Below are 12989 nucleotides of genomic sequence, written 5' to 3'. Positions count from 1 at the left end.
TTTTTTTTTTTTTTTTTTTTTTTTTTTTTTTTTTTTTTTTTTTTTTTTTTTTTTTCTCTCTTTTTCATTTTTATTTCAGCTCAGAACATCCAAAACTGTTTTCTTGATATATATTTGGTATTTGGTGATTGTTAGATTTTTAATCTGAAAGATATTGGAAGTTCAAAAATTTTCATAGTTGTGTTTAGCATTTCCCTCTTCTGACATCTTGATGTTGATATTACTCATTTGGGATAAGAAACTATTTATTGGACTAGAAGGAAATACAAAAGGAAGGCATAAAGTACGTCCTCCCATGTGAAAGGAAATGATAGTCCATATTCCCAATCAGGTCCTCTTCTAGGGTGCAAGTTATCCACTTAAAAGTATCTACTCCAAAAGTAGCAACTTATCTTCTAGGGGTTTCTTCAATTTTAAAGGACTCATTGAATAACCATCAAGGCTTGATACTTTAAAGGATCTCAAACTCTTTCACAACCCTCCACATTTTCTCTTCTTCAAGGCCTCTGAGGCCAAGAACTGTTAGTGGTAGGGATTGGACTTCAATCAGTCCTGTAAGGTAGAAACCTTCCACCTCTATAAAGAACCTGGAAAAACTAATCGCTGTAGCTTTTAGGTCCTTATGGCTCACCACATTTCTACCGTCTGTTTCTGCTGTCATTTCTTTCGTTCTAGATTGCAATATGGTAGAAAAATCTAGAGAGAAGAGTTGGCTATTTAATTTAATCTCCCATTTTTTATTCCATCCTGAGCTATTCAAGCTTACATGTCTGTCGCCATGGACGGTCCCCACTTTGAAAGGTATCCAGGAATTCTTACTTATTTTTCTGCCTCTCTTTCGTCTATAAAGGATTCTCAATTAGTAGATTCTTTAAGGGCGTCAAAGTTTTTGTTCGGAGTTCTGAGATTTCTTTTTCTTTTGGACCACGTTGCTGGAGAGTTCCTTATTCTATGCCTTACTATTATTCTTAATGAGTTTTATGGGAGGATGATCAATCTTTATGGAACTGCAAGCATTTGGAGGGAGAACATGGTTTAATGAAGCCATTTTTTGGAAGATTTTTGGGGGTTGTAGCCTTCTGCGGTTGGGCATTTTTGAGTTGGCTCTCCTTTTCAAAATTTGATTATGCTTCTATAGGTTTCAGTTTTTGGTCAGTATATTCTGGTTGTTTTAGGCTTTCTTTTCAGCTTCGAAGATCAATGTTCTTCCGTTTCCCATGGCTCCACCCTCCTTCTGTTTATTTTGTTCAGGACTCAGTGGTCTTGGCTTCTATTTCGTTGTTTTGGTTGGATTATTGTTTTTGGTTCTTTGATGAAGAGGGCTTCGTTTTATTTGGATTGTTATTTATATCCTTTGTAGTCCTTCTCAGTGTTTCTTTTCATTCCTTTGTAGAGTTTTGTATCTTTTGAACATTAATCTCTTTCATTATATCTATGAAAAATTCTCGTTTCTGGTTTAAAAGAAAAACCATGCACTTTATGTTCCGGTGTAAAATTTTATATTTCTTTGCTTCCTGCTTCATTTTGGCTTGTGCTTTTGATGATCTTACCTATTTTCATGTTTCTCATGTAGGTCGAGGGTAGTGTTGTTCATATCATGAAGGCTCTAGCCACCCATCCATCAGGTGCCCAGAGTTTGATCGAGGACGATTCCCTTCAGATGCTTTTTCAGATGGTTGTAAATGGGTCTTTGACAGCCTTCTCTCAGTATAAGGAGGGTCTTGTTCCACTGCACAATATTCAACTTCATAGACATGCTATGCAGGTAAGCTAATTGAATATTGCTTCATCTTTTATGTTGTTAATGTTATTCATTACAGGATATTTATTATGGATTTTTTTTTTAATTTTATTTGTGGGAGTCTAGCTTCTCACATGCATTTTTCTCATTGTTTAGATAATATATTCAGATGTGCCTTTTCTTCTTTCTGATGAACTTTTCAGATTTCTAATCTTCTTCTGGTCAATGACAGTGGAAGTACTGCCAAATATATACGCAAACATCACTTGGTATGTATTTTGCATGATATACAGGCATTTTAATTCTTGAATATTAGCGCTTGAAGTCATTGAAATATGTAAATCTTTCTTTGTCGCCAGAAAGAATCCTCATTTTTTTTGCACATGTTTGTAAGATGTAGGAACCTAACCATTTTCTTGAGCATTGTATCTGATCCTAATAAAGGACAAAAGAGTCCAACTTCAAGAATAGGGGTAAATGAAATTGAGAAGCAGCTAAAATTTTCCTTGGCAGTGGTAATGGGATTTGAAACACGTGGTCGAGTGAATGAAGTTTCTAAAACTTCGTCTTATGGTGGCTTGGCCATGAATTGTATAAGAACGATGGGTTGTTGGAAAAACTGCCTTGAGATTTCCAGTAGAACAACGTGAGTTAGGCATGAGGTGATGGATACCTATTATAGGCTAATAGTTTTTGTTTGGTTTTTTCATGGTGGACTATCTTGGAGAAAAAAAGACGTTTTCTCTAGGTTTCTTTCTTTAAGAATTGGTAATGGCGAGAATATATATATATATATCCTCTGGCATGATGTTTGGTTGGGATGGCAACTTATTACTAGAATTTTATTTTATTTAATTATTATTGTTATTATTACTACTTTTTATGAACAAGAAACTAACCTTAACAAGAGGATGAGAGTAGAAAGTAGAGACCACAAGAAGGCTTCAAGTGACCTCGTGGAGTCTCCGTTCAAAATGCAGTTAGTGTCAGGGATGAGGGAAAGATTTTTCCTTTTCTTTTTAAGGACAGGGTCCCCGCCCCTGATCCATGATTCTTGATTTTTTTAAATCATTAATCTATGTTTATATTTTATATTGAATTATAAATTTAAAATATTAAATAATTTATAAAGTTTAATTATATAAATTAGTGAACTATTTGGATGCCTATATATATATAGTTTTAGTGTATTTGTTTTAAGATTTAATATTGAATAACCCCAGCCTCGATTCCCCAAATCGGGAATAGGGTGGGGACGACATTATATATTTTTCCACAAAATTGGGTAAGGGGAGGGCATCCACAATTCTACTGAATAACCCCAGCCTCGATTCCCCAAATCGGGAATAGGGTGGGGACGACATTATATATTTTTCCACAAAATTGGGTAAGGGGAGGGCATCCACAATTCTACCCCCACACTGTTCCATCTGTAGTACGGAGAAGTGTCTTCCCAAAAAGTAGTCTGGCCAAAACTGAGTGCAGAAACTTACACAAAAATACCCCAACTTTTGACCATAAAAGATGATGGTTAAATATAAAATAAATTTACAACCTACTTGAACAAGGCCTGTTCTAAAATGCCATGATGAATGCATTAAAATGCAACGCAATCCTCACATCTTCTCACTAATTATAAGCCCAAAGACGTACTATTGTTTCTTTCTTGATTCCTATGGATATGGAAGTCAAAACAATGAGGGCCTCCCAGTGCGAAAATGGTAGAGACAGGACTTTTGGGAAGAACCATTGCCCTCTTGGATTCTTTGGCCTAGTTGTATGCTTTGTTGTTTACCTTCCATTCCATATGCTTAAATTTTCTAGTTTATCAGAAGCATGTGATAGTCATTATGGTGATTCTATGTGCAGATAAAAATTCTTTTAATGGCAGTGAAGGATTACAATCCTAACTGTGGTGACTCTGCTTATACTATGGGGATAGTGGACTTGCTAATTGAGTGCGTGAGATTGTCACATAGGCCTGGTAAGTAACTTGTCTTTTGATCATTAACTCGACCAATTTAGTAACCAGCCTGATAGGTTTGATGCATCCGTGATATTAATGTCACAAAGATTTGTCTTAATAAAAACATTTCTTCTAAATCTTTGGCAATTTTAATTACTATAGCTAGTGTACGTTTAATACTTTTAACTGCTGCTTTTGTTGCAATTTTAACTTGCAGAGGCCAATGGTATAAATCTCAGGGAGGATATACGCAATGCTCACGGTTATCACTTTCTTGTCCAGTTTGCATTGATTCTTTCTACATTGCCAACGGGTCCAGCTTCTCAGTCTATAAAATCTAGTCCACCACATGATCACTTTCAAGCCGCATATGTATCCCAAATAAGTGATAAAGAAAAGCAAGATTATATGGAACGAGATGCCTCTTCCCTGCAACTTTCCCCTACATTGTCAAGGTTGCTTGATGCTCTGGTAAATCTAGCCCAAACTGGTCCGCAGGAATCTGAGTGTTCATCTACCGGAAAAAGATCTAAATCCACTCATTCCAGAAGCACTGACCATAGCAGAAGCAAAACATCCTCGTCTGATCGGATTACTGATGATCTTTGGGAGGAAGGCAATAATAAAGTAAAAGATCTAGAAGCTGTTCAAATGTTGCAAGATATTTTCCTGAAGGCAGATAACAGAGAATTGCAGGCCGAAGTTTTAAATAGAATGTTCAGAATATTTTCCAGTCATTTGGAAAATTACAAGTTGTGCCAGCAGTTACGAACCGTTCCACTTCTCATCCTGAATATGGCTGGTTTTCCTTCATCATTGCAAGAGATTATTTTAAAAATTCTTGAATATGCTGTCACTGTTGTGAATTGTGTACCCGAACAGGAATTGCTTTCACTGTGTTGTTTGTTGCAGCAGCCAATAATGTCGGAATTAAAGCACACCATACTTTCCTTTTTTGTAAAACTATTGTCATTTGACCATCATTATAAGAAGGTCCTGCGAGAAGTTGGTGTGCTGGAGGTTTTGTTGGACGATTTGAAGCAGCACAAGTTTTTTCAGGGTCCTGACCAGCGTGTTGGTAACTTTCCCCAACCATCCAGCAACAGCAGCTTCAAGAAGCATTTGGACAATAAGGACACAATTCTTGCTTCACCCAAGTTGTTGGAGTCTGGTGTCTCTGGGAAGTTCCCTATTTTTGAAGTTCAGAGTACTGCTACTGTTGCATGGGATTGTATCGTCTCCTTACTGAAGAAAGCCGAAGTCAGTCAAACGTCATTTCGATCATCTAATGGTGTGGCCATTGTCCTTCCATTCCTAGTATCTAATATACATCGTCAAGGGGTTCTCAGGCTGTTGTCATGTTTGATCATAGAAGATACTGCGCAGGTACTATCTTCTTAAAATGGTGTCGTAATGAACGGCCATTTGGACATAAATCTCATTCCTCGCTTTTCATGTATAAATTATTTACAAAGTTAGTTAATATTGTCTAAACGAGTGTGTTTATACTACAAAATTTGATTTTTTTCCTTTCTTCTTACCAGGCTCATCCCGAAGAATTAAGTGCCATTGTTGAAATTCTGAAAAGTGGAATGGTCACCAGCATTTCAGGATCTCAATATGGACTTCATAATGAGGCAAAATGTGAAACAATGGGGACCTTGTGGCGCATTCTGGGAGTTAATAATTCTGCACAGAGGATCTTTGGTGAAGTGACTGGGTTTTCTCTTTTGCTTACTACACTTCATAGTTTTCAAAGAGGAGGTGACTCATATCAGTGTCCAGTTGAGGATCGAATCAAGGTATTTAAGTACTTAATGCGTGTTGCGACAGCTGGAGTGCATGATAATGCTTTAAACAGGACAAAACTACACACAGTTATTTTGTCTCAAACATTTAGTGATCTTCTGGCTGAGTCTGGCCTGATATGTGTGGAGTTCGAAAGGAAAGTCATACAGTTACTGTTGGAAGTTTCCCTTGAGATGGTTCTACCACCATACTTCAAATTAGAAGATGCTCCATCATCAAGTTCTATGGAGAACAATTCGTCCAGTTTTAACTTGATAACTCCATCGGGTTCCTTTCATCCTAATAAAGAACGTGTATACAATGCTGGAGCTATTAGGGTTCTCATCCGTTTGCTATTGCTCTTTACTCCCAAGGTACAGTTGGAAGTTCTTGGCATCATTGAAAAGCTTGCTCGTGCTGGCCCCTTTAATAAGGAGAATCTCACCTCAGTAGGTGTGCATTAATCATACTGGCCTTTTTAATTAATCAGACCTAGTTTATGTTCTTGCAGTCTGACTTTGTTTTTGTTTTTGTTTTTTTTCTTTTTCTGGAATGTTAAGGCTGCGTGGAACTTCTATTGGAGACAATTCGTCCTTTCCTATTGGGATCATCTCCATTACTTGCATATACACTGAAGATAGTGGAAGTTCTTGGGGCATATAGGTTGAAATTTATGATACGTTACTTTTTCATATTATACGACTAATTCAGTTTAGTATTTGTTCAGTTTTTCTATTGTGAGTAATTTCTGTTTCCTCGTGATAGGTTATCTGCGTCAGATCTTCAAATGCTAATTAGATTTGTTCTCCAATTGAGATTGCTGAAGTCGGGTCATATTCTTATTGACATGATGGAAAGGTTGGCTCATATGGAAGATATGGCATCAGAGAGTCTTGCTATGGCACCATTTATAGAGATGGATATGAGTAAGATTGGGCATGCCTCTATTCAAGTATCTCTTGGAGAAAGATCATGGCCTCCAGCTGCTGGTTACTCTTTCGTTTGCTGGTTTCAATTCCACAATTTCCTTAAATCTCAAGGAAAAGAGTTTGAACTCTCAAAAGTAGGCCCGTCAAAGAGATCGACTGCCAAAAGTGCTCAGCCCCAGGAGCAGCAAATTCTCCGTATATTTTCTGTTGGTGCTGCAAACAGTGACAATACATTTTATGCCGAGCTTTATCTGCAGGAGGATGGTATTCTAACCCTTGCCACTAGCAACTCTTCCTCACTATCATTTTCTGGTATTGAGCTTGAGGAAGGCAGATGGCATCACCTTGCAGTTGTTCACAGCAAACCAAATGCTCTAGCTGGACTATTCCAAGCTAGTATTGCTTATGTGTATCTTAATGGAAAGCTGAAACACACTGGGAAACTGGGCTATGCACCCTCTCCTGTCGGAAAACCTTTACAGGTCAACATTGGTACCCCTGTTGCGTGTGCTAAAGTTAGTGACATGCATTGGAAGCTCCGTTCCTGCTATCTTTTCGAAGAGGTGCTTACTCCAGGCTGCATATGTTTCATGTACATACTTGGTAGAGGATATAGAGGGATTTTCCAAGACACAGATCTTTTGCGCTTTGTGCCAAACCAGGCTTGCGGTGGTGGTACCATGGCTATTTTAGATTCATTAGATGCTGACTTAGCTTTGACCCACAATATGCAGAAGCATGAGGGCGCAAACAAGTTGGGGGATACAAGGGGAGATGGTAGTGGGATAGTTTGGGATATGGAGAGACTAGCGAATCTTTCCTTACAGCTCTCAGGAAAGAAATTAATATTCGCATTTGATGGAACATCAGGCGAAGCGATGCGAGCATCAGGAGTTTTATCTATGCTCAATCTAGTAGATCCCATGTCGGCTGCTGCTTCTCCTATTGGGGGTAAGAAACAAAGTTAGACAAACTAAGTTTTGCATTCAAGTTTAAATTTTTGCTATGGATTATTCTGAAAGCAGTTGGGTTTTGTAATAACATCGTTGCAAGATTTTTGTGGGTGAGAAACCAAGTTGATGAACATAAGTTTTACATTTAAGTTGAAATTTAGCTGTGGTTTGTACTGAAAGTAATTGGGGCTTGTATTGATGAAGATATTACATTATTGAAGGATTATGTTCACTCTTTTTTTCTTTGGAATGTTTTCTTCAGGTATTCCCCGTTTTGGACGCCTTCATGGAGATGTTTTTATTTGTAAGCAATGTATAATTGGTAACACTATACGTCCGGTTGGTGGGATGACTGTTATCCTTGCCCTTGTTGAAGCTTCTGAGACAAGGGATATGCTGCACATGGCCCTAACATTACTTGCATGTGCACTTCATCAAAATCCGCAGAACGTAAGGGACATGCAGACGTACAGAGGATATCATTTACTGGCTCTTTTTCTGCACCGACGGATGTCACTGTTTGAAATGCAGTCACTAGAAATCTTTTTCCAGATTGCAGCATGTGAAGCTTCATTTGCGGAGCCAAAAAAGTTGGAAAGTGTTCACACTAATTTCTTGTCGATTAATTCTTTTCGGGAGACCAGTTATGATGAGCTTAGTTTATCAAAATTGCGTGATGAAGTTTCCTCTAACGGATCACATGGTGACTTGGATGATTTTTCTGCTCAGAAAGATTCATATAGTCATATTTCAGAGCTAGAAAATCCTGAAGTACCAGGTGAAACTTCAAATTGTGTTGTATTGTCAAATCCAGATATGGTTGAGCATGTCTTACTTGACTGGACATTGTGGGTAACAGCCCCCGTCACAATTCAAATTGCCCTCCTGGGTTTTCTTGAGCATCTAGTCTCGATGCACCGGTACAGGAACCACAACCTTACAGTTCTTCGCCGAATCAACCTTGTTCAGCATTTATTAGTGACTTTGCAGCGGGGGGATGTTGAGGTTCCTGTGTTGGAGAAATTAGTTGTCTTGCTTGGAGTCATTTTAGAAGATGGTTTTTTGGTTTCTGAATTGGAGCTTGTAGTCAAGTTTGTGATCATGACATTTGATCCACCTCAACTGACATCAAAGCGACCAATTTCGCGCGAGTCCATGGGAAAGCATGTGATTGTGAGAAATATGTTGTTAGAAATGCTTATTGATTTGCAAGTGACTATAAAATCAGAAGATCTGCTAGAGCAATGGCATAAAATTGTTTCATCCAAGTTGATAACATATTTTCTTGATGAAGCTGCTCATCCTTCTAGCATGAGATGGATCATGACACTTCTTGGGGTATGTCTTACCTCCTCACCTACGTTTGCACTTAAGTTCCGTACAAGTGGAGGTTATCAAGGTTTGGTGCGTGTCCTTCCCAATTTCTATGATTCCCCTGATATATATTATATCCTTTTCTGCCTGATATTTGGAAAGCCAGTTTATCCTAGACTACCTGAAGTCCGGATGCTAGACTTTCATGCCCTTATGCCTAGTGACGGAAGTTTTGTGGAACTGAAATTTGTGGATCTTCTGGAACCTGTAATTGCAATGGCAAAATCCACATTTGATAGGCTAAGTGTTCAGACAATGCTTGCCCACCAAAATGGTAATCTTTCCCAGGCTAGTGCTGGCCTTGTGGCTGAACTTGCAGAGGGGAATGCAGACAATGCGGGAGAGCTTCAAGGTGAAGCTCTGATGCATAAGACGTATGCTGCTCGTCTAATGGGTGGGCAGGCATCAGCCCCTGCTGCTGCAACCTCTGTCCTTCGGTTTATGGTTGATCTGGCAAAAATGTGCCATCCTTTTTCTGCAGTTTGCAGACGAACAGATTTTTTTGAAAGCTGTGTTGACCTTTACTTTTCTTGTGTCAGGTTTGTCTTTGGATACCATTCTCAATTGCTCTTACTTTGCTTCATTTTTGTTTAAAAAGTTCCAGGCACAGTCTCATTGAATGGTGTTTTTACCGACTTAGATTTTCCTTGATCACCATCCTACAGGGCTGCTTGTGCTGTGAAGATGGCTAAAGAGCTATCGTTAAAGACTGAGGACAAGAACTCAAATGATTGTGATGATGCTAGTAGTTCACAGAACACCTTCACTAGCATGCCACAGGAACAAGATTTGTCTGTGAAAACGTCCATCAGTGTTGGAAGTTTCCCTCAAGGGCAGGCAAGTACTAGCTCTGATGATACTGTTGCGCCGCAAAATGAGTCTAGTCATAAAGAGGTGAATAATACTATTCCTTCTCCTCAACTGCCAAGAAAATCAGAGCATGATTTTCAGGTTGCTGAGAGCTTAGAAGGTGAAAATATTGACCAGGAGTCTGTCACGTCCAGTACAAACGAGTTTAACATCAGAACAAGAAAAGACGCTGTGGAACCCTCACAACCAATTGATTCTCATAGCTCTGTTTCTCTAAATCTAATTGATTCTCCTATCCTGTCAGAGAAATCTAATTATCGAGTCCCTCTCACACACTCATCATCTCCAGTTATTTCATTGACATCTTGGCTTGGGAGTTCAAGTAATAGTGAATTAAAACCTCCTTCAGTTGCTCCACCATCTGTGGAATCTTTTGCATCAGCGGTCGCATTTGATCCATCGTCAGATCTGAAGTTTACTTCTCAAGGAAATCCAGCTGCAAATACTTTCTTTTCAGTTAGCCCTACACAACTTCTTGAAATGGATGATTCTGGTTATGGAGGTGGTCCGTGTTCTGCTGCTGCTACTGCAGTCTTGGATTTTATGGCTGAAGTTCTTTCAGATATTTTGACTGAGCAGATTAAGGCAGCACCAGTCGTAGAGAGCATCTTGGAAAATGTTCCTTTATATGTTGATACAGAATCTATGTTAGTCTTTCAGGGTTTGTGTCTTAGCAGACTGATGAACTTCCTTGAAAGGCGCCTTCTGCGGGATGATGAAGAAGATGAAAAAAAACTGGACAAAACTCGCTGGTCCGCAAATTTAGATGCATTTTGCTGGATGATTGTTGATCGTGTATATATGGGTGCCTTTCCTCAACCTGCTGGTGTGCTAAAAACTCTTGAATTCTTGCTTTCTATGTTGCAACTATCAAACAAGGATGGTCGAATAGAACTATCTCCTTCTGGAAAAGGTCTTTTATCTATTGCAAGAGGAAACAAGCAACTTGATGCTTATGTACATTCAATTTTGAAGAATACCACTCGAATGATAATGTATTGTTTCCTCCCATCATTCTTGACCTCAATTGGAGAAGATGGTCTCCTTTCTAGCTTGGGCTTACTAATGGAACCCAAGAAAAGATCATTCAGTTCATCATATCATGGTGATTCTGGAATTGATATCTGCACCGTCTTACAGTTATTAGTTGCTCACAGAAGAATTATCTTCTGTCCAAGCAATGTTGATACTGATCTAAATTGCTGTCTTTGTGTCAATTTAATAACTCTACTTCGCGACTCCAGGCAATATGTTCAGAACATGGCAGTTGATGTTGTCAGATATCTTCTGGTGCATCGACGGCCTGCCTTCGAGGATTTTCTCGTGACCAGATCAAACTTTGGACAGTCTTCGGATGTCTTACATGGAGGCTTTGACAAATTGCTGACTGAAAACTTGTCTGACTTCTTCGACTGGCTTCAGACCTCTGAACAGATGGTAAATAAAGTAATGGAAAACTGTGCTGCTATCATGTGGGGGCAGTATATTTCTGGATCTGCAAAATTTCCTGGAGTGAGGATAAAGGCAATAGAGGGTCGACGTAAGAAGGAGATGGGGAGAAGATCTCGAGATATTTCTAAGTTGGATATGAGACACTGGGAGCAAGTTAAAGAGCGGAGGTATGCTCTGGACTTACTTCGCAACTCAATCTCTACCGAATTAAGAGTACTTCGTCAGGATAAGTATGGATGGGTTCTCCATGCTGAGAGTGAATGGAAAAGTCATCTCCAGCAACTTGTTCATGAGCGCGGTATATTTCCAATATCCATATCTTCTGTGAAAGAAGATCCTGAATGGCAGCTCTGTCCTATAGAGGGTCCATATAGAATGCGCAAGAAACTAGAGCGTAGTAAATTGAAAATAGATACCATTCAAAATGCTCTTGATGGAAAGTTTGAACTGAAAGAAGCAGAGCTGATAAAAGGAGGAAATGGCCTTGATGCTTCTGATAGAGATACAGAATCCTATTTTCATCTTTTAAATGATAATGTCAAACAGAATGATTCGGATAGTGACCTGTTTGAGGAACCTATGTTTGAATCAGATGATGTCAGGGATGAAGCATCTGTTAAAAATGGATGGAATGATGATAGAGCTAGTAGTGTAAATGATGCAAGTCTTCACTCTGCACTTGAGTTTGGCGCCAAGTCTAGTGCTGTTTCTATTCCACTAGCAGAGAGCATACAAGGAAGATCTGACCTAGGATCCCCTAGACAATCATCTTCTGCCAAAATCGATGAGGTAAAAGTTAGCGATGATAAATATGTAAAAGAATTACATAATGATGGTGAGTACCTTATCAGACCATATTTGGAGCCTCTTGAAAAAATACGATTTCGCTATAACTGCGAGCGAGTCATTGGTCTCGACAAACATGATGGTATCTTCCTGATTGGTGAACTTTGTCTGTATGTGATTGAGAATTTCTACATCAATGACTCTGGATGCATTTGTGAGAAAGAATGTGAAGATGAACTTTCGGTTATTGATCAGGCTTTGGGTGTAAAGAAGGATTGTATGGCAAGTATGGATTTGCAGTCCAAGTCAACGTCGTCTTGGGGAGGTACAGTTAAGTCATGGTCTGGAGGAAGAGCATGGGCCTATAGTGGTGGTGCTTGGGGAAAGGAGAAAGTAGGCAGCAGCGGTAATCTACCTCATCCTTGGCGAATGTGGAAGCTCGACAGTGTTCACGAGATTTTGAAGCGAGATTATCAGCTGCGACCAGTTGCTGTTGAAATATTCAGCATGGATGGATGCAATGACCTCCTGGTCTTCCACAAAAAGGAGAGAGAAGAAGTCTTCAAAAATCTTGTTGCTATCAATCTTCCTAGAAACAGCGTGTAGGAATAAACCATCAATATCTAAACCATTCATTGCTATAACTTTTGCCTTGTCTATTGGTACTTATAATGCACAGTCACCTCTTATTTGAAACTTCTGACATGAACTTATCCTTCTCTCAGGTTGGACACTACAATCTCTGGAACAACCAAACAAGAGAGCAGCGAAGGCAGTCGTCTTTTTAAGATAATGGCCAAATCATTTTCTAAAAGGTGGCAAAATGGTGAAATAAGCAATTTTCAATATCTTATGCATCTCAATACCTTGGCAGGACGAGGATACAGCGATCTTACACAGTATCCGGTGTTCCCTTGGGTCCTTGCTGATTATGAAAGTGAAAACTTGGACTTGACAAATCCAAAAACATTTCGCATGCTTGCTAAACCAATGGGTTGTCAGACATCCGAGGGAGAAGAGGAGTTTAAGAAAAGGTCAACCCTCTTATAGCTACTATGTTTAACATCTCATATTTGTGTTCAATCTACTTCGAAGACAATTTTTTTTTTTTTTTTTTTTTTTTTTTTTTT

General features: G+C 39.0%; 1 protein-coding gene across 2 annotated transcripts in view; it reads left to right on the top strand.

Annotated features, from left to right (window-relative positions):
• LOC111456408 (protein SPIRRIG-like) overlaps window positions 1–12989 on the top strand; it is a 22080-nt gene that overhangs the window by 5517 nt on the left and 3574 nt on the right. Inside the window, exons 7-16 of one of the 2 annotated variants that reach the window (XM_023098256.1) lie at window positions 1574–1765; window positions 1945–2010; window positions 3611–3725; window positions 3925–5093; window positions 5252–5948; window positions 6056–6158; window positions 6261–7375; window positions 7640–9290; window positions 9417–12461; window positions 12585–12893. In XM_023098256.1, coding sequence (XP_022954024.1) covers window positions 1574–1765; window positions 1945–2010; window positions 3611–3725; window positions 3925–5093; window positions 5252–5948; window positions 6056–6158; window positions 6261–7375; window positions 7640–9290; window positions 9417–12461; window positions 12585–12893 — 8462 coding nt within the window. Of the gene's footprint in view, window positions 1–1573; window positions 1766–1944; window positions 2011–3610; window positions 3726–3924; window positions 5094–5251; window positions 5949–6055; window positions 6159–6260; window positions 7376–7639; window positions 9291–9416; window positions 12462–12584; window positions 12894–12989 lie in introns of those variants that run through there. The other variant, XM_023098257.1, reaches the window with a different exon arrangement.

Source organism: Cucurbita moschata, unplaced genomic scaffold (assembly GCF_002738365.1).
Source record: "Cucurbita moschata cultivar Rifu unplaced genomic scaffold, Cmos_1.0 Cmo_Scf00018, whole genome shotgun sequence".
NCBI lineage: Eukaryota > Viridiplantae > Streptophyta > Magnoliopsida > Cucurbitales > Cucurbitaceae > Cucurbita > Cucurbita moschata.
This window is presented reverse-complemented; position numbering and strand designations above follow the sequence as displayed.